The 27,287-nt window shown below is 42.6% G+C and overlaps 3 protein-coding genes and 4 non-coding genes across 8 annotated transcripts; 6 read left to right on the forward strand and 1 right to left on the reverse strand.

The window, feature by feature from the left end:
- Positions 1-409: 409 nt before the first annotated feature.
- Positions 410-11,873, reverse strand: rdh10a (retinol dehydrogenase 10a). The gene is made up of 6 exons (XM_030399028.1): positions 10,827-11,873; positions 10,171-10,406; positions 3,969-4,067; positions 2,726-2,871; positions 2,093-2,224; positions 410-1,941 (listed from the first exon to the last, which is right to left on the reverse strand). The coding sequence occupies exons 1-6, from the start codon at positions 11,110-11,112 to the stop codon at positions 1,818-1,820; spliced, it is 1,023 nt and encodes a 340-aa protein (XP_030254888.1). The 5' UTR covers positions 11,113-11,873; the 3' UTR covers positions 410-1,817.
- Positions 11,874-13,214: 1,341 nt separating this feature from the next.
- On the forward strand, positions 13,215-17,530 carry rpl7 (ribosomal protein L7). The gene is made up of 7 exons (XM_030399031.1): positions 13,215-13,275; positions 13,772-13,871; positions 14,002-14,168; positions 14,824-14,961; positions 16,082-16,191; positions 16,749-16,964; positions 17,497-17,530. The coding sequence occupies exons 1-6, from the start codon at positions 13,262-13,264 to the stop codon at positions 16,955-16,957; spliced, it is 738 nt and encodes a 245-aa protein (XP_030254891.1). The 5' UTR covers positions 13,215-13,261; the 3' UTR covers positions 16,958-16,964; positions 17,497-17,530.
- On the forward strand, positions 14,660-14,750 carry LOC115570509 (small nucleolar SNORD12/SNORD106). The gene has a single exon (XR_003981775.1). It is a non-coding gene; the product is annotated as a small nucleolar SNORD12/SNORD106 (small nucleolar RNA).
- LOC115570508 (small nucleolar SNORD12/SNORD106) lies at positions 15,118-15,209 on the forward strand. The gene has a single exon (XR_003981774.1). It is a non-coding gene; the product is annotated as a small nucleolar SNORD12/SNORD106 (small nucleolar RNA).
- On the forward strand, positions 16,400-16,489 carry LOC115570507 (small nucleolar SNORD12/SNORD106). The gene has a single exon (XR_003981773.1). It is a non-coding gene; the product is annotated as a small nucleolar SNORD12/SNORD106 (small nucleolar RNA).
- LOC115570504 (small nucleolar SNORD12/SNORD106) lies at positions 17,010-17,102 on the forward strand. Its single transcript, XR_003981770.1, has one exon. It is a non-coding gene; the product is annotated as a small nucleolar SNORD12/SNORD106 (small nucleolar RNA).
- A 638-nt stretch (positions 17,531-18,168) lies between the features above and the next one.
- c19h8orf89 (chromosome 19 C8orf89 homolog) lies at positions 18,169-21,254 on the forward strand. 2 transcript variants are annotated; one of them, XM_030399029.1, is made up of 7 exons: positions 18,171-18,552; positions 18,659-18,704; positions 18,869-18,960; positions 19,305-19,437; positions 19,947-20,054; positions 20,156-20,211; positions 20,826-21,254. In XM_030399029.1, exons 1-7 carry the CDS (start codon positions 18,315-18,317, stop codon positions 20,963-20,965), a joined length of 813 nt encoding a protein of 270 aa, XP_030254889.1. In that variant the 5' UTR covers positions 18,171-18,314; the 3' UTR covers positions 20,966-21,254. The 2 variants fall into 2 exon arrangements, with proteins under 2 accessions (XP_030254890.1, XP_030254889.1); XM_030399030.1 differs by lacking the exons at positions 18,659-18,704; positions 18,869-18,960 and having other exon boundaries at positions 18,169-18,552.
- The last annotated feature ends 6,033 nt before the right edge of the window (positions 21,255-27,287 follow it).

The raw sequence follows: 27,287 nt of genomic DNA on the forward strand, positions 1-27,287 counted from the left end.
TGTACAAGAAACACAACTAAAAATAGTTTTTGTTTTGTTTTGTCAAGGAACCACATCACTTCCACTTCACTCAGGGGAAGCAGTGCCGTCTGCGGTTTTTCTCTCATAAATCTGACACTTCTCAGAGAACTCATTTCTGAAAACCTATGAACTACTAAAGTTCTCGTGAAGTTACGAGTTAAATCTCAGACGTTCTGAGCCTTTTCTTGGAATATTACCCCCCCCTTCTCTTCATTTACATACTATGGCTACACCGTTGTAGTTTCTCATGCTGACCATCAGGTAATAACGACACATCATTTAATAATCTAAATCACTTTTATTAATTTAAGTTAGGTAGAGACACTAAACATTGGAACCACATTTGCTCTGCTACGGAGCAGTCTTCAGAAAAATTACAAAAAAAAAAAAAAAAAAAAAAAAAAAAAGAGGCTTATGTCATACTGTCAAAAAAAAAAAATGGCAAAAAATTAAGAGGTAGAGAATTTAGGCTCATTACTGTGACTGAAGGAATGATGCCTATTGGAATGTAGTTGAAATTCAAAAACTCTTGTCATCCCAAAGGTATATAAAATGTTCACACATCAAATATGGTGGAGACAGTCTTTTTTTTAGGGTACTGGGGTATTCACAACATTTAAAACATTTACATTTCACTTTAACTGGACATGGTGGACAATGGACAGGAGAGTTAAAGTGTTACTTTGGACAGATTAATGGAAAGCTAATGTCTTTAATGCATTTCCCTCAACCACACACACTCAGTGTTGGGACAGCGGTTCACCAGGAGTTTACAGCCTATGATGCATTCTTTTTCTTTTTTTTTTTTTAACAAATAATATGGTAACAGATAAATTTACAATATAAACACCACAGATCTTGAAAATATAGACAAGTGAGAGAAATAAAAGAAAAAAAAAAAAAAATGTATTTCCTCTCTGTTTCTCCCAAAGCAGTACATTCTGAATGTGTCACACATCGACTCCCTCGCCCACTTTTCATTCGAGAGGTTAGTCGATACAGACCTGAAAACAACAACAACAGGACCATTAACGGGACAAATGTTGAGTCCCCATTAGACGGGAAACACTGAAGATTTAAATCAGCCACAATCTGGCCTTTACATGTCCCATTTGGAATGACTTCATTATCAACATATATGCTACATGTCCGTAACTTAACAACAACAAAAACGGACTATGGTAAACTTGAAAGTGTGAAATGTTCTTGCTTTGTTTTTAAATGACACAAGCGACAAATCAGAGTCATGTTAAGCTGCAAACCAATTTCCTGACTGCCTATATAAAGAGCCTCTGCGCGGGGAGACGCCGGGAAGTTTGAAATGCTCCGTTGAACCTTCCTACACAGAGAATGCTGGCAGTGTAGAGAAAAATCAGAAATTACAGTGCATGTCTACAAAAATAAAATAAAGTGAAAACATTTTTTTTTTACTGTTTGTACAGTAACATACTGTATATTTCCACAATGACACTAGATAAGGCTGGTGACTACATTACGTAAATAGTTAATTATTGGATACCTTTTTCTGTATGATTTCAAAAACTAGTGACACAGAATATAGATGTTGGTTTCTTTAAACAAACTTAACAAAAAAAAAAAAAAAAAAAGTCAAAATAAATCCTTTGTGTAGTACACAGCTTTCTTTGTTCCAGAGGAACAATATGGTAAACCTTTGCATTTGCTCAATGCAAGTGCACCAGTCAAGATTCAGTCTTTCCTTCCATTTTCATCCTCAGTGGTTGTTTCCTCATGCTTGCAGATTTATGTGCCTCTGTTCGTGTTACAAACAGCGCCCCCTAGATCCCGTTCTTCGCCTCGTTGTTGTTCATGGCCTCCTTTCTCTGAGCTAGGAAGGGGTACATGCACTTGTCGGCGCCGAGGAACCGGTACATGCACACAATGGCCTCGAAGGGCAGGATGCTGCGGAGACAGGACAGAGATAAGATTAATGACACAAGACACTTGTGTATGGTTTACTGATAGCTGATGGAGTGAAGAACTGCTGAATTTTGGGGGCAGGGGGGTGTATATAGGAAGGAAACAGGATATTAGAATGCAGGAGGGCACTCACCTTTTCATGAAGTTGACCATATAGACAATACGCGGTGTACAGATCATGGGCTGGTCAGTGAGGATGGCCCTCATGGCCTGTTTCACACAGAACTCTGGCTTCAGGGGAGGCAGAAATGGCTCAATCTCTTTCCTGAATGGAAAGAAAAATATAATAAAATAAGTACATTACAGAAGCTCAGGGAACTTAAAATCTAATTTAGAGTGGTCAGTTTACTTTTTGCAGAATTGATTAAAAAATGTAATTAAAAGATGCTGGAATATACTTTAAAGAGGTAGATTAGTGGTACAGTATCTCTAAAGCTAAAGAACATGCCACCTGCTGACTGTAACCATCAAACAAAGCGCAGACTATTACAGCAGGAGGGGGGGCTTAGCCCAGGTGCACCTGTTGGTGAGGTTTTCCCCTGGGAAAGTTGTCCTCTTTGTCTAAGCAGAGCGCTGACCAACGGCGTACAAGCGATTATAGTATTTCTAACGCAACAAACTGTAGGCTGCTGCTTTGAACTTCAAAAGGTGTTTGCGGGGCAATTTTATATGGTGAAAATTACAGATGACAAACACTAACCAGGTGCAAGAACGCTTTAAAAAGAAAAACAAACAATTACAGCGACAAGTGTGGGTTGACGCTAACCTTATTCTGCAGCCTTTGAACATTCCCGTGTCTACCAGGTAAGGGCACACGAGAGTCATGTTGATGCCGTCCTTCTCAGAGGCCTTCAGCTCATGGCTCAGTGACTCGTGGAACCCGATGGCACCGAACTTACTGGCACAGTAATCCTGCGGGAATAAAGAGAGAACAGGTTAGCCCTGTAAAAGTCTGCCCCTGCCCGCACCCGGGGACCACAGAGAACATTATCAAACATGCCCCGCGGGCTTAGAGGTCTCTCCTTGCTGTTAATGATACAGCCACAAAAACCTGAGCGAGCCTGTCCGCTGTTCTACAGTTTCATTAGCATTCTTCTTCGGTGCATCAGGAGACCGCTCTGCTTGGCAGGAAGGTTTTGATGTGGTTCGCAGTGGAAATAATCTTTTAAAGAAAAAAAAGGGCTTGGGCAAACACAGATGCATGTTGATAAACATGGGGAGGATAAAGAGATGTGACTGTGCCCACATGACAGGCGAGGGCTTTAGTTCCCTGAAATTAATGTGCACATCTGAAATCACATTTGACGCACTTCCAGGACGCATAATAGCTGAACAAAAAACTGACTTAACGGCAGTCCCTTTGAAGGGGGGCTTTATCATCATGGATGAATGCTCGTGCAGCAAAAGCAAAACGTGCAGCTATAAAAACGAAGCCAAATGAGGTAGTAGTCCCTGTAGACCATCTGAAAACGACACCACGCTCAGCCTCCATTCTCAAATATCAAAATAAAACCGCCAAGGAGGGCTACCAATTTACTCCTGCTGTGGTTATGGAGATAAATGATTCCACTAAATATTTTAATATGCATTAAATAACAAAAAGAATCTGTACTGGGAGAGAAGGGGAAAAAAAAAAAACTATAGGAAGGAAAAACCTTATCCATTGAAAGCGGCTGTGAGCTGAATACTGAGTGAGCACCAAGTTGTTCACAAAGCAGTGATGAAGATGTCTCTGTCCCTTGGGGAGCTGTCAGCTCGTTCTGGCCCTGGGGCCAGAGCCCAATAGGGGCCCAACACCCCCACTGCTGCAGATAGAGGAATCTATAAGAGGCTCCCCAATGCTCATCTGTGTCCCTTAATTTAACGGGTGGAGGGACAACTAGAGAAAGGGGGCCTAGCCTCCCCCGGCCCAGTGTGCTAGCTGGCACGCCGAGGGCTTCGGAGAAAAGCACTGGTTTTGGATGGTGGGAACGACGGGATGTGTATGTGTTGTTGTGTATGATACTAACCTCCACTCCAGCTGTGCTGAATAAACCCAGGGAGCTGGCAACCGTCACAATGTGACCATGATTCAGCTCCAGCATCTTGGGGAGAAACGCCTTGGTGGTCTGGGGGAAGGATAGAAGAGACAGAAGGGCAAAGAAAAAAAAAAGAAGAAGGTTAGTTCACTTGCAGTTTGTCTGTGCCAAAGCCCTTTGATCCTCTCTGCCTCCCTCTCATCCCCCCTCTTCATGTGTTTCTCCCTCTTCTCCATGGTGATGCAGAGAGAGGCGTCTGAATGAGAATTCATAACAGGCAGAAGAAAAAAAAAAAAAAAAAGAATCCGTCTGAGCATGAGAGGTGCTGCACTGGAAAGTATAAAAATTTCACTTGAAATTTTTCTTTGTAATAGGTGTGAATTAGGAAGAGAAGAATGAGGATTTTCACCTCTTCAGGTATTCACTGAACAAACAGGTGTGTGTGTGTGTGTGTGTTACTGTACAATCTGTTCTTTTCCCACACAGATCTGGTGCCCGTCGCTGGGCCCGGCTCTAAAGACTTGGTGACAACACCAATCATAGGCCTCCGTTCACTCAACAACAATACAATCCAACCTCTAGTCTGCCTGCACAGCCTCGCACCCTGCCTGAGCAGCAGTCAGCGGAACAATCAGTGGGGAGATGAGCCCTGAGATGAAAGAGTTTCACCGGAGTGCCACGTGAGAGCCTGAGTGGTTCCACCGGCCGGTTCGATGAGAGTTAGTGAGGTGGTGAGAAGAGGGAGAGAGAGTTAGCAGTTACAGTTGATTGACCTATGGATCCTTTCCTCTTTCTGCCCGTCTGCTGACTTTGGACACAGCATGAGCCAATCAGCAGGTGTGACATGTGACGGCAATGACAGGAACTGACCAATCACTCTCCCACTGGGAGGTCTACAAACAACCAGCAGGCCTTTTGTTGGGAGCACTGCTAGATCTATTCAAGTCAGACGTGCGCTGCCATAGTGAAGAACAATGCATGAATGGTACAACACTTCAAAAAGTCACTGAGGCTGCAAATGAAAACACTGAGGGCAACTTTAAATCACAGTTAGTTGATAAAAGTATGAAAGAAGAACTCCAAACTCTTGCTGGTTACGGGATGTAATGTTAAATATGGCTGGATACGACTTCTGACAGGTTAATTCCCATCTCCAAATAATTCTGTGGTCGTGTCAATGAGAGGTGAAAGCTTCATTGGTTGGTACAGTATGCAAGCCTGGCCAGAGAAAATGATTCAGCCTCCTTTGTAAACATTTGCTGGAGGGAAGCACAGAGCCAGAGAGTGCATGGTACCAGGTAGTACAGCCATGAAACCACTGGCAGGGGAGGAAAAGCCTCATTAAAACTGCACCCAGAGATTAACTGCACGGACCTACTGACTTCTAGTGTAATCTCTGCTATGCTTTACTGTACTGTAATTGGACATCTTTATCCTTGTGTTGGGAAGTAAAACTGGAAGCAATAAGTCAGATCTGCACAGAGAACGGCTGGTGAAAGCCAGTTGACTTCACCATTTTGAGTTTATTCTATAGCCGGGTACAATATTACTGATCTGACTGAGCTCCAAACATCTGCACTTTTCCAGGACATAAATTTTCAAGTTGCTGCAATATTCAACTCATCGAATGATGGGGCCCCACAGAGAGGGAGCGAGGGAACAAGAGGCCTGGATAAAAGCTGAGAAAGGCCTGCGCAAGCCAGAATGGCAGCGGATGAGGGAGAGAGAGTTGCGTGCAAATGAAGCATTAACTTAAGATATGCCCATACCTGACGTGAGCCAAAGTTTCCCACTCCCACAGCAACTTTCAGAGAGCAGGGAATGACTTGATCTGGCACATTGCTCTACGACTAAAGCCAGCACTCAGATACAACTGGACAAGTTTGCTGAGTGGTCTGGAAATAACTGGAACTGATGGAGGAAAGGCTGATCCCCTCAGCTGGAGGACGGGGCAAAACGTGAACAAGCGTCCCGTCTCCCTCGCTCTCTCCCACCCTCGCGTCATGTCCCGCTTCTCATGGCAGCTCTGGCATGTGGGTATGACCCCCGCTGACCTCTCAGACACAAAATGTGTGAAGGCGACCAGGGGCTCGTGTCTTACATCAGAGCGGCCGTAATTGGGTCTCAACGCTCCCTTGTTCCGCTAAATTACCCGCTGACACAGCCGGGCCTCCTTGGCCTATGTGGGGGTGCCTTGCCCGCTGCACCCCCTAATTGGTGTGTGCCCCCAGGAGCATTTAAGCCACACAAAGCTTCTTGCAGCTGGGGTGTCAGGCTGCATTAGCGCAAGCGCCTGACCAACAGGAATATGAACAAAATATTGGCCTTTGCGTAGGACCAGATGGCCATTTAATTGGGCTGACTTCTCCCTGGATGAGAGAATGAAGGAGGGAGAGAAAAATCCTGAGCTCGTCTGATCTTACACCCGATCGCAGAATTCGAGTGGGTTGCGTTTACTGGTCTTTAGGGCTGAGGGATGCAGATTGGTCACGTTGTGGTGGCCATGCTAGTTACAGCTGACTGAGCCTTAAACCCCCTGCTGTTTGTCCTACTGGAAATCCAATTTACCTGGAAAGCAACATCAGAAAGCCAGAGGGGATGTGGTGTGAGTGCACGACACACATCAAGCATCCAATGGAATGTGTCACCGAACACGGTTGGTGCAAACAATCCAATTCATTCATAAATTTCCTGGCTTTTGTACATTTAGTAATCCAGTAGAATTACTCATCATTTTCACAGATCACAATCCAAAAATATAATTTTTTTTAAAACTCACATATTTAAGTTCTCGGGCAATCAAACCTTAGTTGTACAGAACTTATGCTCGCCAAACTTTTATCATTTAAAGTCACTTCATAAAACTTTATTATGACTTTTTTCTTTGCCATTAACCCAATTTTTTTGGATGTGTTCAAAAAATAATAGCTCTGTAGCTATGAAAGCTAAATATTGGTCCCAAATGCTGATTTTTAAAAAGATTTTCATGTCCAAATGGATTTTTTTTTTTCCTTGTTCTTTGCTTCCCATTCTCATAATTCAATTCCACTGAGGGCTGAAAGGGTTTAATCTTCTTCATAAAATTAATTTATCAAGCAAAAATGCCAAATATTCTTTGATTCCAGCTGTTCAAATATGAGGAGTGGATGTTGTTTTTTGTCACATGATGACAAACTGATGATCTTTGGGTTCTGGACAATTAATCTAAACACCACATTGGGCTCTAGGAAATATATTGAGCACATTTGAATGCTACAGTATAATTTACACTAAGTTGATGAAAATGGTTGTTAGTGTCAGCTGTAATCCCATCCCTTGAGAACAGGTACCACTCAGGGAGAGACACAACGTGGGAGTAGTCATGGCCAGCTCCAGTGAGGGGTACAGGTGCACCAGGCCTGAGGAGGGGCCCATATAAAACCAGTCAAGTAGGACCCTTCTGCCTGGCTGCCTCCTTTCTCTGGATACAGCAGGAATGCGGCCTGCGGAACTTGGCTCCTGTCGCCTGGCATCTTGTCAAGCTGATCCACAGACAAGAAACCAATTGTCAGATAAAGTGGGTCAGCAGCAGCTTACCATTACCCTCTCGCCTCGACTGTGGATGGGACGGCACTGCCTTCCTTCCCCTTTTCTTTCCTCTGCTCTTTTCCCGCCATGTCACTGTCGAGGGCTCTGCGCTTTCATGCAATCGCACGAGAGGAACGATTTCCAGGAGAAGGGGAAATGACTGCTTACTGTTCATAGACCACCAGTTGGATAACCGGCCCCACTAGACACACACACACACACACTCTAATCCTCAAACACAAACTGGTGACACTTACTGAAATGACTGCGCATTCCATCCCGCCATGACTAAAGACTGAGGCGCCAACATCACAAATCGCCAGCTGGACTAATCAAAGCATCATCAAACAAATTAAATGTTATGACCCCCTGCCTCTTAAAAACCTAAAGGGAGCGAAGGACTGAATCATAGCCGTTTGTGAGTGTGTTTTGTGTGTATGCGTGTGCGTGTGTGTGGCAGAGCCGGATGAACAGAGCTGGCCTCCATGACTGCCATGCAGCTGCACCCACTGCCTCCAAATCAGGTTGGGAGGAGTCAGAGGGGCCTGTGGAAGGAGGACAGAAGAAGTGTGGGGTCTGAGCTGGGTCGGTCTGGCAGACACCCACACACACACACACTACAAATAGCATCCGCTTCCTGTTCATGTCTCCATCCCTGCCTTATTCCCACTACACTGTCCAACAAATTATGAAAAATTATATAAAAAAATTCATCAGTCATTCCTCTGTCTTGATGTGAACTCCGGCCTTCCATTTGCTCATTTTACACTTTTCGATGAAGGGGAAGCTTTGAACCTGCCGTCATGTTACTCTTGAGGAACTGGGTGTCTGTGTCTCTGATGCTTCCCTGACTGGTGTAAGTCACTATGAGGTTTTGTCAAATAGTGCTACCTGACGCTAACTCCTCTTTTGTAAATTCCCTCTAGTGTCACCATTTAAAAACATGAACCTAAATAAACAAGGTTTACAATCCACTTCGTATGACTTGGCCCTAAATGGGGTGTATGAATTGAGTCACAAACCACAACTAAGCTATTTTATAAACCTGTTGTTCAGATAGGAAAAAACTAAATCAAAGGCTTGTGTAATGCACCACCTGCATGCAGTGAGTAACTGTACCATGTTTGTGTAAGAGGAAAGTGGACAGTTCCCCGTTAGTCTCAGCTCTATTCATCTAGCTTGTGTCTTTAATGAACCACATCCTCCATTCTGGCTGTCGCCATTCATTAAGTCCCTCTTTCATCTGCCCCCCCCTCCCCTAAAGAAACCACGCTCTCCACAGAACATGGGAGAACACAAACACTGGGCCCCCATTAAAAAACAAAACAAAACAAAAAAAACTCCCAAATCTGCCACCCAACCACTGGATCCTGACTCCAAAAGAACGTGGAGAAAGCCAGCAGAGAGGCACATGAATAGTTGAATGAAGCATCCATTAAGAAGAGGAAATACACAACCTGCTTGACTGACAACACAAGAGATTTTCATGCTCAATTAGGGAGCTTCACGATCACCGTGGTTTCATGGTATCATTGAGAATGCAGCTCTCTGTAAAAAGAAGAGCCTGCGGCCAAACTCTCAAAATGAGCATCATCCGCCTCACTTCATCCATTGCTCAATATATCGTGACAAATGCAATCAAAGATGAAATGGTCAATTCAGAGCTGTGCGACCAGGCAAAAAGGACAGTCCCAGTCCTTGCAATTCACTCCCCAGCAGGCCTATAAACCAATTTGTGCAAAATCACTACAATTGTCCCGCAGAGCAGGCCATTGCCAAGCAATGCAATCAATTATCAGTACTGTTTGTTTGGGAATCTAGGAGAGGGGCTTAGATGCTAAAAACACTCAATTCAAATCAGTGAGGCCGCGCTTCTCAATGGATGTCTAATTGCCCGGCTCCAACCACTGGCCCTCCACACAGGCACACACACACACACAAAAAAGCTGCAATAGCACCTGGCGCTGCAGCGAATGCTTATCTAAAAGCGCAACATATTCACTCCATCAAGTCCACGTAGCCTTTCAGATAAGTATTCACACTGAAGGGCCCCAAGGAAATGAGCCAGAGTAAAATCTGATACACAACAAATCACCGCCTGCCAACAAAATGTGGTGAGCTGATGCGACGCAGATCCAGCCCACGTACGGAACCACCTGCCTCCATCACGCTAGTCAGATCTGTGCAGATCTGGGCTGCAAAGGAGAGGCGAGGGAAGGGCCGACATACCATGCGGATCCTCTGTGATTCAGGCGGCCAAAGAGACAAACCCGTGACTTTCCTCTGGCAGAATTAAACTAACCGGAGCTGAAGTTCAAACAAGCAAGGGAACTATTTATGGTCACACTTTTTCAATCCTGCAGACACACATACACACACACACACACACACACACACACAAACCTTTGATTCTTTTATTTGGCACACAGAAGGAGAAGATTATGAATAGGCATGCAAGTCAGGCTGGAAACATTCCTGTGAACCTAGCATCACAGTAAACACATCTGATAACACTGTGCTCATGGAAACTGAGGCAGATAAGTCAGACCATCAGATTCTAACCGTTCATATTCACACAACTCTGTTTACAATTTTGGCATGCTCTATTGCCTGTGCGTCAACTCACCCAGAAGTGTGCGTGACAGTTGACCACCATGGTGCGCTCGATCAGCTCGTCGGGGCACTCCAGGAGGTGATGGCCGGAGACGACGCCGGCATTGTTGATCAGTATGTCCACCTCTCCCACCTCTCGACGCACCTTCTCGGCTGTAGAATACACACTCTCCCGCTTCCCCACGTCGCACACATAGGTGTAGACCTGCGGCTGGAAGGGAGGGACTTCCTCTACGCCTCCAACAGGTCCTTGAGGGAAAGATGAAGAAAAGGAAAAAAGGTCAGGCTGATTCAGAGTTATTGTCACTTTTGTAAATTGTAAAACTAAATTATAAATTAGACTGACGTTTAAAATATTGGTGCTTTTGTTCATCCATTATAGTGCATGTTAAGAGTGACTTTTGAGGTAGGAGCTGCACACTTCATTTGAAATATAGACCAGGTGAACAAGCACTGAGAAGTCAGGCTTGTTTGAAAAATCAAAGATAGTGCGCAAAGATGCCTGTGAAGCGTTGCAGTGATCATGTAACACTCACACTGTACAGTGTCCTTGACGTACATATATATATATATGTACTGCCGCTGCAGAAACACAAACAGAATGCCACCTAAAGACAAGCTGATCGTGCGTAAAAAAAGAATGAACTGCTGGAAAGGAAGCCCACTTACCGTCTTTGGTTATGGGAGTGTCCAGCTCATGGTATATCTGCCGCACCATCTCCGCCGTTTCCTCATTGCTTTGGCTGTTTATGTCCCATAACACCAGTATAGCTCGTCTCCGGGCGAACTCCTTGGCGAAGAGCCGCCCGAGGCCGCTTCCAGCCCCGGTGATCACGCACACCTGTCCCGCCACGCTCTTCTCCTTGGGTCGCACCACCCACTTCGCCCCGGCAGTGACAAAAGCCCAGAGCACTTTCAGAATGACCACGAAGAACTCCGCAATGATGATCATCATCTTGACCAGTTTGATCAGTTCAAAAAATAAGCAAAGCGGGGGCAAGAAGACGCGCAAAGGGAGTGAGTCCCCTCTTGTGTGCAGCAGATAGGCAGGGTCACGCCGACAAAAAACTTGGGACTACAGTGCAAGGCAGGCAACGCACATGCACGCAAAAGTGACGGGGGAAAAAAACGCAAAAATCTGTGAGCGAAAAGAGGGGAGTTTAGATGCGGCTCGGTCAGAGTCCAGCTGCCACTTCAGTTGCAGTGAGTTACGAGCAGCTACTACCAAACTGTGCGTCCTGCTTCCTCCGCTGCTCCTCCACTCATCTCACCCTCACTCGCGGCGCGCTCGCTATTTATTCAGTCCACCCATGAGCGCTGGACCCAATAGGATGGAGACTTGAGCGCCTGTCAGAACGAAGCGCTCGCTCCATAGACACACACTCGGGAGGTGATGTAACCTAGAAAGTCTTTACCTAACACTCATCTCATGCGGGTTTTTTCTTTCTTTCTTTGTGTCTGTTTGACATCACAAAGGAAGATCAGAGAATTGGTTTCCACCGTTTTTTAAAAAACGCTTTGCTGTGTTTGTGTTGCTCTTTATACTTTCATCAGGCGATATTAAAAATGCTGATGATTGAAATAAAGAATGTGAATTTAATATCCAGTTGCCCTTGATTGATTTCAAGAAAGGTCTCGTTTTGATGTGAATTATTATTATCATTATTTCAATATTGAGTATTAACGTGTTTTTCCCAACACGAAAATGCAGATTTCACACAGCCACAGATCAGGCCATATCTTACAGGTCCAGGTCAATGTCCGCTCATAGACGGAAACAGCAAAAATAATCGTTTTTCCCTTAAAAAAAAAATAACAATAATCCACACTTTATGTATATTGAGCTGCTTTTGTTTTGATTTCAAGCATTCTTAGACATATCATAGCAATTTACTACCATGTGATCTGCTGCTCACTGCGGAAAGTGAAAGTGTTGGGTAAGGTACGCAGCCAGGCAGACGTAAAAAAAAAAAAGAAAAAGAAAAAGAAAAAAAGAAAAAAAAAGCGTGGCCAATGGTAATCTGTTTCTATGGGCAAACAGGCGTGATGTTATATGTTTACTGCCTCACATGAGAAGAATTCTGATGGCCAACATGTGAATATTGCATCCAGTGAATGTCCTATTCAAAATAATTGGATCAGAAAAGGGCCTAAGTACGAACAGCAACATGTAGGAAAGCAAACATTTATTCTTAAGTTCCCTTACAGAGCAATAATATATAGATGAGTGCTACTGTTAAACATACTTTAGCTCTCAGCACATGTGCTTTTTAAAGCAGAATATTTGATTGTACATCTGAAACTATCTGCATCAAATCATTTCATAGGAACGCAAAATCAGCTTTCTAAATGGAAATACTGCAAAACTATACTTCAGCCTCACTCACACATCTTTAACAAAACGCTTTTGGCCTTTTCAATTCAATACTGCCTTTAAAGACAGCTAACCGAACTGTGTGTCTTATCTTGTAACCTTGCTGCTGCTCACACTGCCTGTGTTTTACAACCTGGAGCAGGCGCGGTGGTCTCTTCTCTCACTGAGCTCCAGTCAGAATCCAGCGGAAAAGCTTCAGCGCAGGAATCTTCCCCCTGCAGCGGCTCTGCACACACACACACACACGCACAAACACACCGCTCGGTAAAAATGAAGTGTTTGCTCCCTCTGCCGGACGAGGGAGTGCTTAACCATCACCTGTGGCGTAAGAATTAGAAAGGAGCCGTCGTAAACGTGCAGTAGACCACCCTATTTTATAACAATAACACGAGTTCGTCGAAAATATGGTCGTGGATGACAGAATGTACAATTTAAAGTTAGCTTAGCATTAGCTTTCCAGAATTATAACGGGAATACCATTAAATAAAACACAATTGAAAAAATTCCGAGATATGACACTGCAAATTTAGAGACTGTTTAACAAACACTAGCCTTCTAGCGTTGTGATGCTATATTTGATCAAAACACCGACAACATTCGCATCGCGAATACTTTGAGCGGCGAATAAAAGAATCTTCGAATCAGGCAGCTCGCAGGGCGGTCCGTGTGGGTCCTCAAACGTATAACGCACACATGCGCAAAAGAAAATTTCTCTTTCTCGGTGGGCGCAATGGCGGACGCAGAGTGAGTGTTTGCTGCCGATTCAAAATCTAAGCACATCCAGGGTTAAAATGAACATCTTTGTTAATTTTACACCCTGGATGGATTGTTTAGTTTGCATACATCATAAACATAGTAATATTGTTAAAGATGGTTTTTGCTATTTTCGTTAAGATGACTTTGTTCAGACTTAGGTGTAGCCTTAGCAGCAGTACAACATGGCTGTCTCTGTAGTTTCCATGCACTCAAAAACCGTTTGTTTTATGTGCTAAAATGAGAACAGAGTTAAGTATTCGCTGTTTATAATATAATGTGAACTCTTATGTCTCTGTTTATGCTTCCAAAATACGTAGGCTAGCCCTAAAGTTAGTACAGGCTACCGTAAGGAAGCCGGTAGCAGACAATATAGCAAGCTAGCGGCTAGCGAGGATGAAGAGACGTGTCAGTGTTGTAAATTGGCAAAATGTGCACAGTTTGTTTGTTTCTAGCATAGTCCTGAAGTTCTATATCTTTGTAACAGAAAAAAGGTACCGGCGGTCCCTGAGAGCCTTTTGAAAAGGCGAAAGGCCTTCGCCACCATGAAGGCCATGCGTGTCAAGAAGATGCTGGCTGAAAAAAAGGTAACGTGGTTGCTTCTACTTTGGCATTTCTCTAAAATGGGACGATCTGTTGGTGGATGTCAGTGAGTGGCTGACGTTAAGGTCTGTAGCCCTTTAATTCAATCGGCGTGTTTTTCAATTGTTTTCCCAGGCCCGCAAAGTGACCAGGAAACTGATCTACAAGAGGGCTGAAAAGTACCACAAGGAGTACAGGCAGATGTACAGACGTGAAATCCGTCTGAGTCGTACTGCTCGCAAAGTGGGAAACTACTATGTGCCTGCTGAGCCCAAACTGGCCTTTGTCATCAGGATCAGAGGGTGAGTAGTGTCCTTACCTGGGATCAGAACTATCCTGCCTGTCCGACTCATCACTTAACATTCACATGGATTACTCGATTTACAACTAGACATGATGCTCAAGCTGTTGGTGCTCATGTTTCAATAGCTGTTCCTGCTCACATGCTGTGTTGCTGTTTGGAAATGCCCCTTCCTTGTTTCTGCATGTTTCCCATGGTATTGAATGTAGAATAAGAATTCTAAAATTGATGCTAGTGTGGCAACATTTTGCATGCTAGTGCTTATAGAAGCTCTTTCAAGATTTATGTGCTTGTGGAAACACTAGTATGTGAAACTAGGCTATAAAGCAGTTTAAATATTGCGCCAAGCAATGCAGTCATGAGGCTGTTCAGGTAATGTCTTTCCATTTTGCCAGATGAAGGGACTGCTTTTCAGACTTTCACCCAATAATGTCTTAATTTGGTTAATAGAGCAATCCATGTAAGTGTTGATGAAATGTAAATGGGTTTAGTCTTGTGGTTAATGATGTAAATTCTTTCCCCGACTTATCGACTATGGTGATACAATTAAGCAATTTAAGCCAATTATATCTGAAACCACAATGAATAGAAGTATTGTGAAAACCCACATACTGATGTTAAACCTTATGCTAAACATAGTCTTAATTTTTTCCCAGTATCAATGGTGTCAGCCCCAAGGTCCGTAAGGTTCTTCAGCTGCTCCGTCTGCGCCAGATCTTCAATGGTGTGTTCGTTAAGCTGAACAAGGCTTCCATCAACATGCTCAGGATTGCTGAGCCCTACATCGCTTGGGGGTAAGGCTGTTACTATTCAAACTTAATGTTGACTTTGTGATGGAGAGGGTAAAAAAGAGGTGTATTCCCACAGTGGACCATCCTGAATTTTATGAACAGTACTGTTATGGTGTAGGGGCACACAGATACTGGTGACCGTAACTTTTCTATCCCTGGAATGTGGTTAATGATGCCGAACTTTTTTCCCCATCTTATCGAACATGGTGAATACTGACTTAACATAAGCCAATTTTGTCTGAAACCACATTCCATAATAGTGATAGACATGAGGTAGTGTGCATTTTTTGTACATGCGCATTTTGAGAAAATACGTTCATTGGTTCTTGGTTTAGATAAAAACATCTAGTTGTGAGAATTTGAATGGAGAAATACAGTTGACTAGAATTGTTTCAATGCTCCAGTTGGAGACAAACCACAATGATTACACTGGATATGCCTTTTTGTTTTCTTTCTACTTTAAGTTTTACTGCAACCACGAGAACATTGTTGTTAATGTTGCCGTTTTTGGCTGTCATAATTTGGGAGAGGGTACTGTTATTTTAAAAGTAGACTAAATATCAAACTTGGTTGCAGGAGGTGAAAGCCTGGTTACATAAGTTTAGATTTAAAGGCTTGTTATAACTGAGATAAAAAGGTGAAGTATAGAAAAGTTTCTGATCTGAATTTTTGACACTGCCAAGTGCTCTAAACACTTACCTGACCTCCAGTAATTAAACAGCCAAGTAGTGCAGTAGATGTGCAAATTAAACATCTTGATTGTCTGTGTCCAACCTTAAATGGTCAGCATTTGCTTTTATGCAACCTTGAATAAAATCTACTTCAGACATGTTACTGCAAGAAATTTGTGAGTGGTCCATCTCTTGTGTGTAATCAGCCACACTAAACTGCTGCTGAGATGTTTAGGCAGGGATCACCTGAAGGAAAGTGTTGGAGCAGGTCATTTGCCTTTGACTGTATATTTAAATAACCTAAGGGCCTCAAGTTTTGAGGTCAGTTCAGCACTAAGGTTTTTGTTTAACTCTTGCTTTAAAACTTCTCAATACAGTGGATTGACCTATAAATGATATCGAACTAATTTAAGGTCATTATGATAACCTTTATGACTTATCATTCCCCCCAGGTACCCCAACCTGAAGTCTGTGCGTGAGCTCATCTACAAACGTGGCCATGGCAGAATGAGGAAACAGCGTATCGCCCTCACAGACAACGCTCTGGTGGAGAAGGCCCTCGGTATGAAAGTGTTCTTTTTGTGTTAGTTTGTACGTCGCACAGCACGTAGATGCATATTTGAAGTCAAGATGGTTCTTGGAGATAACCTTGTTTCCTCCAAGAACAAAGCATAATTAGGGTATTTTACGTACACATTTGTCTCACAAAGCACACTGCTTCAAAAGCAGAAACACAATTTAATATACTGTAAGAGTGAGGCATGGTGCTGCATGTGGTTAATGATGCACACTTTTTTCCCCGTCTTATCGACTATGGTGAGAAAAAACTGAACTATGCCAGTTTTGTCTGAAACCACATGCCTATCCAACAGTAAACTTGTTTAAGTCAATCTTATTGATCTTGAGGGTAAAAGTTTGAGCTGTAAGAGCTTGAACTTGCTGGGATATAGCAAAAGTCTGAGTTTAACAAATTCTCAATCAGTAGTCAGTTATCCAATATGCAGTTTCTGACTCATTTTCCCAGTTGATGGTGAGATTGGATAACTCGCCTCTCGTCTCTGCTGATTTCCAACAATGGTTATGCAGCTGAACTTATGTAAATTGCTGTTTGATCTGCAGGCAAATATGGCATCATCTGTGTTGAGGACCTCATCCATGAGATTTACACAGTTGGCAAGAACTTCAAGCCCGCCAACAACTTCCTCTGGCCTTTCAAGCTGTCATCACCCCGTGGTGGAATGAACAAGAAGACCACACACTTTGTGGAGGGTGGAGATGCTGGCAACAGGGAAGATCAGATCAACAGAATGATCAGGAGGATGAACTGAAGTTTTGGTGAGTGGTAGGAACATGGCACATCTCAGTCTACATAGCTGATTAGGTGTGGTTAATGATGCATATTCTTTTTTCCCCATCTTATCGACTGTGGTGAAAACAATCTGAAAATAAGCCAATTATGTCTGAAACCACATCTTAGTCACACAAATGGATGCTTTATTCATGCACGACACTGACAAAGTCATGAGGCCAAATTTAACTTGGTTTAAACAATTTAATTCCTTAAAGTGTAACTTTTTGATCTAAATCTGACCTATGATGTAGATGAGCTGGATGAGGTCTGTCTTGAATGGAAACATATCAGCCACTGTTGAAAGTGCTCCTAACATGACCACTGTCAAGCGCATAGCTATGATTTCCCAAATGCTGTTTATGGTCCCCATAATGTCTTAATACAGGGCTCATAACAATCTATGTGGGTGCTTTAGAAGTGTGTAATGAACACTGCTTTGTTCACTATTGTTGTGCATCTGGTAACAGAATGAAGGTTTCTAATCTATAATTATGCTTTTTTTTTTTTTTCTTTCAGGTTATCAAAGGACTCAAAATGTACAATAAAACATAAAAAAAAAAAAAACCCAACTGTCTTGGTCTTTAATGTGATTGTCATTAAACACGTTGTCTTTTTCTTTAGCAGAGGTCTCCATATTTCCTCCCTTTATTCAGTTTGAGTTAGAGCACTTTCTTTGGGAAAGCACATTTACTTAAGTAAAATTTGAGGTACTGTTTACACAAGTGCTTATGTTCTACCTTTCCCTGCTGCTTCTACATTTTTGAGGCAAATGCTGTTCATTTCTACCCCACTGCTTTAGTTGCTTTGCAGTAAATTTACTACAAAATATGAATTAATGAAGATTCAATAATTTACAAAACAGAAATTGGCTATAACATCACAAATGTTCACACTGATGCATTCTATATGAGTGTTTTTCCTTAACCCGATGCTAGTACAATACTTGGATAAGCTTTAAATACAGGACAGAAAGTTATTTTACGCTAATGTCTACCAACTTGATCATGTCCATCACTGACTCCTAAAAACGTCAAGGTGATGACTATGTGCATCTATGATGAATTGGTTGTATTTCCTACGTACTTGCAGTATTTCTGCAACATAAGGATCTTGATCGGACTTTAAACATAATCACTGGTAAAATAAGGAGACATAAATACAGGAGCTGTCACCTAACGGCGATTCGAGCTTGTTTCCATGGTGACGCGGTGACTCGGTAGCATTGGCCGCGGTGAGCTGCAGCCTAGCACTGCTGCTCGGAGGATGACTAGTTTGTACGAATCCTCAATTTTAATGACCGGCTGTCGCACGTTTGATCTGTAACTAGTTTCCTTATGTTAAAACAGTCATTGTATGGCAGCTCCAACATGATGACTTTCCAGGTCAACACATCGCTACCAACCGCAAAGGCTTTGATATCAGAGGAAAGCTCAAATTGCAGCCAACGCGGCCCTGACGCGGCTGGATATCCAGCATACAGGAACTTCAGGATGGGGGCAGGTGGAGGACAAGCAGCGTTCAGACAAAATGATCATATGAGGAGGAAATTCCCTGCAATACAACCCTTTAGCAGTGAGTAAGCGTGCTCCATGTAATCTGCTGAGCTCATTTGTAGATGCAGTTAGCTTAGCTATCTTGTCAAATGAATGCTGACTATCACCGGTCATCTCTGTTGTAGAGCCCAGGGACTGGAAAGCCTTGGTTAGCGGCATCGTAGTTGGAGGGTAAAATGTGTCAAATTAATCATCACAGTGGTATAAAAGATCCAAATACAATACACTAATTGTACACTGTATGTGTCATTAATCTGGGTGGTATTGGGCCTGTTGGAACTCCATGTGTGTTGGTATGGCTGGTTCTTATTTCTCTGTCGCTAATTCATGTGTAGGTCACCCATTTTAGCCAAAGATGACAACCTGGAGTCACAGAACAACCTGGAGAAGGACATGTGTGGGAGACACTTTGTGTTTGACAAGAAATGTAAGAAAAGGAGTTATTACAGTTTAGAGTAGATCTATAATATCATTTATATTCTCCCACTCAGAAATATGACGATCACATATTTGACATAGGAACTGAATTGGTTTTTAAAAATGCATACACATTGAATCTTCAAGATTGGTCCTGAATTGTAACCTGACAGCCACTAGGTGGAGCCGTCATCGCACATAATGAGCACAATCCTCATTTTAATGACAGCAAGTGTAACAGTGATATTTGAGAGAAACTTAGAGCATTTTTTTTTAAAATCCCTTTAGAGAGTTTCTGTCTTCATATCAGATCTGGATCCCTTCTGTTTGGCTAAATGTTATTATTTTTTTAAGGTTTTGAGAGGACCAGGACTGTGATTCCTCCCCTGCCAAGAGACTACCATTTGCACAGACCTGGCAATCTGCATCCCCTCAGCCTCTCCAAGCAGCTTTCCCACAGCCATGCTGGGCGGCCCTTCACCCTGGGGTAACCGGTGGATTAATGTCACTCAGTGCAGTAGTTGTAGCTGTACTCTTCATCGCATATTTCTGGAGACAGCTGCACAGATTGCAGTAATTAGACTTGAGTCACTGTCTCATATGACGAGAATACGAGAGAAAAGCAGCCAGATGCAATGAATGTTTCAAGGAGCCGTGATTTATCCATCACAAGCAGATGATTTTGAGCTGACAGTAAATCGCGGGGGAACACGGGGTGCATGATTCTTGCTATAACTGAACCAGTATCATCTTTGCAAAATAAGATCACCATCATTCGTTTCTGGCTGTAGAGCCTGACTGATCCTGGACGTCTAGTAATCAGTATCAGATATGGTATTGGCATATACAGCAGGGTCAAGACCTCTGACACCACTAGTCAGAAATACTTATGCTTTGCATTTGTTTCTTATGTTAAACTATTTTTTCCATTGGATATGAAAACAAAGCTTGAGTGAAAAGTTCAATCCAAAACATGTCCACAATTCTGTCCTCCAGCTACCCTGAAAGATACGAGCTGAATACAAGTCCAGCGATCCTCGTTCCCTCTGCTTTAGTCCTCAACGGCAGAAACACGTTATCAGTGGAGAACTGCAAGCTCAGCAGGTATTTTTGCCCATATAAACTAAATCCGATCCAAGCCAATCAATAGTTTTCTCAATTATTTCTCCGACCTCTGCCTCCTCTGTTTTCCCTCTGTTCTGCAGGCCGAAGGTGAATTATCCGACCTACAAACTTCTGACTGTTAAAGACAATCAACAGAGTGAGTTACTGTGATGCCGAGACAAGTATTTGTTGTGGTCTTGACACGTCAGGTCAGGAACACCCTCGCCGTGTAGCAATTAAACAGCACAATCCAACCTTTCGACCTGCACAGGTGTTTGCGATGTTGATTTATTGGCAGCAAACATGTCCCTTTTATGGGTTTTAGGTCTTCAAACTAAAAGCAGGGATCACACAAAGTAGGCCAAGAGGCCACATGGAGAAAAGGGAGTGTGTAGGGACAGGTAGAGTGTGGGTTTGCCCTGAAGAAGTCTTCTTCTCAACTTGCCCCAGTTGTAGAATGCAAAACAGTACATTTGTCATTTATTTTACATTCCTATTTTGTTTCAACGCTTCACACTGAAAATACAAATTACACTCCCTGATTAGGCAAAACCAAGTGGCCAAGACTTGCTCCCTAACTGATATAACTTATGAAATCGATACCAATCACAAAATCAGCAGCTTGGTGTAGTTTGTGGATTTTGATTTAAGTATATGTGGATATTGCAAACAGAGCTGCAACAGAAAATGCCCCTCGTGTTCTACTTTACATTTACAATATATCTCTCCCTTCCCTTCGTCCCTCTCTGTCCTCTGCTTCTTCTCATACAGGCCAGTCCTATCCAGACCCGATGCTCGGAGCCTCTCGCTCCTATATCCACAGGATATCTGAGCTGTCCTCTTTGGAGAGCGAGACGGTGAGACAAGAGAAGCTCAAGAAAATGCGGAAAACTCGAAAACCTCCATCCTGACAATCACCTTCTCCCCTGTCACCCCGGTTAAGAATCAAAACCCTTGAGTCCGTGCCAACGACATCTGAGCAAAACAAAGCATCCTGGGCACCGTGTTCATTTCAGTGGCTTGCTCTTACTGCTTGTTTCTCCTCAGTGATATTAGTTTCCTGCTTGACATGGCTGATCTTCACATTTTGGGATTCCTGACCTGAGCTCCTCTCCTTTAGTCATTACATGTAGTATTTTACTGTGGTAAGTTGCAGTGTTTGCTACAACAATAAATGCTGATGATGAATATTATTCAAAACGTTCTATCCTGACTCACAGCTGCCGGTAGTTTTCCACTCCACACCTGCATGAACAGATAGTTATTTTACCTCTCCAATGGCTTGCAATGGCTGTTATGTAACACTGCCATATTAATCACTATAACGTCCATATGTTACAGATGCTGTCAAGCTCAGATCTCATTACAAAAGTGTTTCAAACCGTTATATTCTCATTAAGCTTTGTTAAGTAAGTTAAATATCTATGTATATATTAAATAGTTTAGCAAAACCATTATTGTGCCTTGTAAAACGTCTTCCTGAAATAAAATAAATTTATTTTTGTTATTGTTAATCTGTCCGTCAAGACCTTCTTCCCTTTTGTGAGTCACGTTTTTTGTTCTGTAGCTCCTAGCAGAGTTATTAAAGGCAGCTTCCCCTTACTTTTGGCATGCACACTACATATCGACCAACACAGTAATTATAGAATGCCCAAAAGATTTGCAATGAAACATAATCTGCATTCCATATCGACCAAACAGATACAAAAATGTGCCCTCAGATGCCAGAATGTGGTACTTTCCCACATAATGCATTGTTTTGTCGCTGTATGGAGGGCAGCTCATGTCTCTGAATGGTCTTGTTCATTGTATTTGACAAAGACAGCAGTCATAGCAATTGTCTTTTTGTTCAGAGAGAAATGAGGACTTCACTATTATTTGATGACATAGCAGCTAGAGTTATCAATTGCATTCTTCAAGGGCCAATAAGTAAGAATTTCAGCTGAAAACTTAAGAAAAAGATCAACAAAATGATCATCAGAATGTGGACAAATAACAGTTTTCATGTTAACATGCCCGTCCTGGTCCAAAGCTCCTGTGTTAACAGTACAAATATTAACACTACCCAGGTCCCCGGGCTCCCAGTCAGGACCGCTAGCAGCACAGCTAACTGAGCTAACTAGCTAAGGGCAGCTGAATTTAGCAGCAGGTAGCGGTTACTTTGGTGATATCCTGCCCTTATTTGAGTGTGAATTGTGGTGGATTTTTACATATTGTGCCTCTTTTTTCTTGGAAAATGTTTTAAATGGAAAACCACCCTGAAAGTGCACAGAACTCAACTGTTTTGCTGTTTTCATAGTGTGAATAACAGAGGGGTAAGAGTCAAAATCATATTGTATATCATGTCATACACAAAAATTCACCTGCTACCACATAAGTGTATATTACAGATGGTAATAGGCACAAGGTATGAAACAAGATACCGCCGCAGACTTACGGTAGCCTGAAGCAGTGGCTAGTAAAACTGGAGTACTGTACAAACACAAGAAGGGAAAAAAAGGTTGTGAATGAAGTTTGTCCACACACCTCTAAACATGTTTATATCTAGGATTCCTTCCATGGTCCATGCTACATAACAGTAAATAAAAGGAAAAGAAGAACGAATGGCCCAGGTCATGCTTTGGTTGCTCTCTGATATGTGTTGTGTGGCATGCGGAAACTGAGCCAAGATGGCCACTTCGCTGTCTTTTCAAGGGTGACAGGGCCCTGCAGTCTGTCTTTTTAGATCGTTTAGAGTGAAGGCCAAAGGGCCTGAGAGTGACAGATCAAGGCTTCTTGATTGAACATGAAAAATCAAGGTTTTATGGAGGGGAGGAAAGAGTCACCAGGATGTGCACGAGATCCAGGATGTTGGTCATTGTGCCACTCCGAAACTCAGCTGTTAACTGTGTTTAATCTCCACGAGTGTATCCCTAAGCTCCCTATTAACCGTGACTGTGATGTTGTCAAATGTTAGGTTCTGTTTGTGTTCCTCGCTCCCTCCCTGTGGATGGCGAGGTGTGCATTTCAGGGACACACAGTGACCTAGAAACACAGAGCCATCCCCCTTATTCATGCTAAGTGAAGGGGCTTGTGTTCACGCTCAAACGGAGGCTGGGTCTCCCTCTTCTTGCAGGGTTTTTACCGTCCCTTTCAAGTGTAGTGAAACAAAATGACCTGGAACAAACAGTCAACAATGAGGTCTTTAATAAAAGCCGCACCAGGGCCTGCCCACAAGTGGTTTATCGTTTCACTGTAGTTCCACGGAGCTTTTAACCAGGACAGAGTACAGTACTCATTTAAATCAGCTAGGGTCAGTTTTTGCTTATATTTACACCAAAAACTTTGGCGCACGTGTCGTATTTTCTATCAGAAGCAATAGGTGAGGGTAGAGTTTGTGTCCCCGGCTCAACCAGTGCTATAGCGAAGAAAAGCCAGGTTGTGTTACTGTTTCGCCTGACTTGATGTTGTGCCAGTTGACTCTATCAGCAGGGATTGGAGAATGCAGCCCGTCTGCCAAATTATGACTTTGCCAACGCCTCAAATCAGAAATGCCCTAAATCTGTTTGGGTCAGTATGAGAGGAAAGGAGCCAGCTTGTGTCAGAGGACAAAGATCAATGCCTTACATAATTGATGTAGATGATGTGTTTGCTGCTTGGCGCACCAGTGAACCAGCTGAAGTTAAAAGTGTCATTTGTGGAAGAAATGGCCAGAATTTGAAGGCATCTCCAAAAGTATAGGGGGCAGCATATCCACTTACTGCTGCTCACAATACTCTTGGCTGTCGCTATCTTTGGCTGTAGCGGCTTAATGCCACTAACAAGTAGCTCAGTTAGCTGTGGAGCTAGCTGCCCTAGTGGCCGACAAGAGACTGCACACACAGCAACACAGACACCAGAATGGGACTGAACACAGCCTCTGGGACCAACGGATGCCAGTTTGAAGACAGGGGATGCAGTACAGAGGCGATTTACAGCAGCTCTGACCAGGACTATGACTCCTTGGAGATGATATGACAGGCAGGGACAGGAGAGATATGAAGTGACAGAGAATTGAGAGAGAGCCCAACATCCACTGCAGACAAAAACAGTTTGTAAAGCCAGAACAGTTTCACATTTCTTTGGTGAACTGTGACTGTTTAGGTGAGTTGTATTTGTTTCTGTCAAGTGTGAATGAAGTGTGTTTTATAATGAGTTAATGAGGCAAAAGTCTTAGATTGCCCCTTTAATGAATACTATAATGAATACTTGCCTGGTGTCTTTCAGCTCATTGTTTTGGTTTTGAAAAGTTTTGAAGTTCCAGCTTCTCAAATGTGATGATTTGCCGCCTTTACTTCTCTTACATAACGGTAAAATGAATGAACTTTGGTTTTAGACTGTTGATTGAACAAAATAAGACACTTGATAACATGGACTTTGAATTTGTTTTACTACTTTCTAATATTTTGTATACGCAAAAGTTGATAGTTAAATGAAATAATTTACAGGCATCATTACTTGACACATTTATTACCAATAGATGCAGGGTAGCCAAGCTCAGTGAAGTCTGCGACGGGTGAATTATCTCTTGTACACCCAACAGCACCATCTGTTTACCAAGAAATTGACATGTAAGACCTCTAGGCAACCAATCAAAATTCTTTCTAAAATAGAGGTTATAACTCTCCGACTCATTTGTTATGCCTCCTCCTGTTGTGAACCAGTGTGTGCTCTAGAGACGCTTGTTAAAGGATCCTAAAAGATTGTTACACAGTGATCAGAAAACAAATGAGGCAAATGCAAACAGGTGACATGTGTCAACAGGAACTCCTGGTCCCATAGTAACCTGCGCGTCTATGTATTCAAGTGGGGGCACTCAGAGGTCAGATTTTAGTCTTTTGCCATCATACAAACACAGCAGAGCCCCAAAGCATGTCAAATCTTTGGCAGTTGAACTTATTGTGCTGCAAACATTTACTTGTTTCTTTGCTTCGGTTTCTGTCTGGAACCTCAAGATAGTAAAAAAGAAAAGAAAAAAAGGTAAAGATAATTTTTATCTTTTAAGAATGTTTACATACAAGTTTTTACAGCTGCCAGGTAAGGAGTTTTTTTTTTGATTGTCATACCTCAAAAGGACCTGCGGTTGCCAGACTGAGACTGAGACTGAGATTTGACATGTTTGCCAACAATATGCAAGTCAAGGCGAGACTGAGCAAATCTGAAATGGTTTTTCAGCGCCAGTCCTTGATGTATAGCATTTTGGGATACTGGTGGAGCAACACACACATCCACACGCACACATTCAGGAGCATCTAACCTTTCCACTGCTCTTTGACATTTCGCAGTGTGATTTCTGAAATCCACGCGGATAGACGCGTCCTCTCTCACAGTCATTACCTGAAGTTTCATCTCTCTCAGAGGCGGAGGCCAGTCGCACTCCACGCCCAAGCAGAGTGCGTCATGTCTGCAAGGATTTACACACATATAGGAAAAGATAGAAGACTGATGAGGGGGGAAAATTATCAGTGATGATGTCAGGTTCAGGCAGAGAAGAAAAACCTTCATCGACATCCAATTTTTGTTGTCATTACACTGGCGCTGCTCCAAGGCCGGCCAGCCTGCAGAGCGGCTTGCCAGAGTGTCCTCAGTCGTGGAGAAGCGTGTTATCATCCATAAACCATCAAACACTAATGACCCGGAATGAATGGGGCGTCATTAGTGGGATGTACCACTCAAATGGTCGCTCGTGTAATTGCGATGTGAGGACTCATTCAGGGTCATGGTGTAAGTTGGGATTCCTCAGAAACACGATTCTCTGCATTATTATACAGCTATCTCAGTGTTTTTCACCTGGATTCACCTGTTCAGCCCCACTTATCTGTTCCCAACACTGACCTCAACACCTGAACACTGTTCCGACGACACAAGCCAAGTCAAACATCCAACTTCTCCACTCTTTAAATAATGACTCATACGCCTCATTGTGTGTGCCATGGCCGGGTACATCATTCACAAGAAATGAGATAAAAGACTCTCAGACATTCTCAAATGCCACCGCATGGCCAAATGCACAAGTAAAGGTTACACACACACACACACACACACACACACACACACATGCACGCACTAAGTACTGAAACTCTGTTACACATAAACAGATAATGTACACTCCCATTCAGCCACACACAGAAACACACACACACACTAAATGTACAGATGCAAACGTGGAGGAAGTCGGAGACAGCTGAGCAGTAAATTTAGAGGCGAGTGGACAAAGACTTCCATTCATGAGACAGAAACTCACTGTACTCAACAGAAAGAGACAAACTCTGACTTATTAGGCAGACTAACTCTTTAATGAAATATTTGGTTAAGGTTAAATATTTGTGAGGTCATGCTACACTGCAATAAAGGCAAGCTGAAATGCAAGAAAAAAACATTCAATTTGAGGAGAAAATGACTTAAAGTGAAATGATCTGTCCATGCAGACAAGCAAATTTTAAATAATTTTGTTCTGTCTTGAAATAAATAGGTTTTGTTAACTACTAGAACTCAAAATGCATAGCAGAGTAATATGTGAAATGTGTGGAAATTTGGTAATTCATTCTTGAACTAGAACTAGAACAAATGAGGAAAAACAACAATAACAAAAAATCACTGATTTAAGTAAATAATTATTACTCACTTATGGCGTACGATAATGCTGTTATGCTGCTGTTTATTTAAAGTTACAACAAGGGGTCTGTAATGCGAGCATCAGCGAGAAGAGGAAATATTTATATTTTGTTTTTCTTAATGCCTACCACTGGGTCCTCATGCATACTTGAGGAGCCCGCGTTAACATTTTCCCAGGCAAAAGTTACATCGAGCATCTTATCAGCCAGTTGAAAAGTAAGAAGAGGGAGCATTTTTTATTTTTGACATTACATTTTGTGGTGTTGACGGTAGAAACACTGCCACAACACAAACCAGTTTTGTCCACAGGGGCCTGCAAAATCAACGAAAAGTTGTTCAACTTTTCAACTTCAAAGTATTTTTATGGAATTAGATTTCTGCCAAAAGAAACAAACAAAACTTCATAAATGTCAAACAAAAATAGGATTTTGAGAGAACATAAAACTAATTAAAAAAAATAAATAAAACTTATAACTTGCAATCAAATTATTTGTCAAATAGTGTAAAGTATTGGTCTTTTTCTCAGTCTGAGCGGAGAGAGAGAAGCAGAGTGAACCGTGAACAAAATAATGCATTAATAGAAGAGTAAGAGACAATACA

Source organism: Sparus aurata, chromosome 19, assembly GCF_900880675.1.
Source record: "Sparus aurata chromosome 19, fSpaAur1.1, whole genome shotgun sequence".
NCBI lineage: Eukaryota > Metazoa > Chordata > Actinopteri > Spariformes > Sparidae > Sparus > Sparus aurata.

Coding starts and splice junctions, on each gene's coding strand:
- c19h8orf89 (XM_030399029.1), top strand. CDS start 18,315: ATGTTAAAACAGTCATTGTATGGCAGCTCCAACATGATGACTTTCCAG. Junction 18,553..18,658: donor TGCAATACAACCCTTTAGCA/GTGAGTAAGCGT, acceptor TCTCTGTTGTAG/AGCCCAGGGACTGGAAAGCC. Junction 18,705..18,868: donor AGCGGCATCGTAGTTGGAGG/GTAAAATGTGTC, acceptor ATTCATGTGTAG/GTCACCCATTTTAGCCAAAG.
- rpl7 (XM_030399031.1), top strand. Junction 14,169..14,823: donor TTTGTCATCAGGATCAGAGG/GTGAGTAGTGTC, acceptor ATTTTTTCCCAG/TATCAATGGTGTCAGCCCCA. Junction 14,962..16,081: donor GAGCCCTACATCGCTTGGGG/GTAAGGCTGTTA, acceptor CATTCCCCCCAG/GTACCCCAACCTGAAGTCTG.
- rdh10a (XM_030399028.1), bottom strand. CDS start 11,112: ATGATGATCATCATTGCGGAGTTCTTCGTGGTCATTCTGAAAGTGCTC. Junction 4,068..10,170: donor ACTGTCACGCACACTTCTGG/GTGAGTTGACGC, acceptor TCCTTCCCCCAG/ACCACCAAGGCGTTTCTCCC. Junction 2,225..2,725: donor TTCAAAGGCTGCAGAATAAG/GTTAGCGTCAAC, acceptor CTTTCCATTCAG/GAAAGAGATTGAGCCATTTC.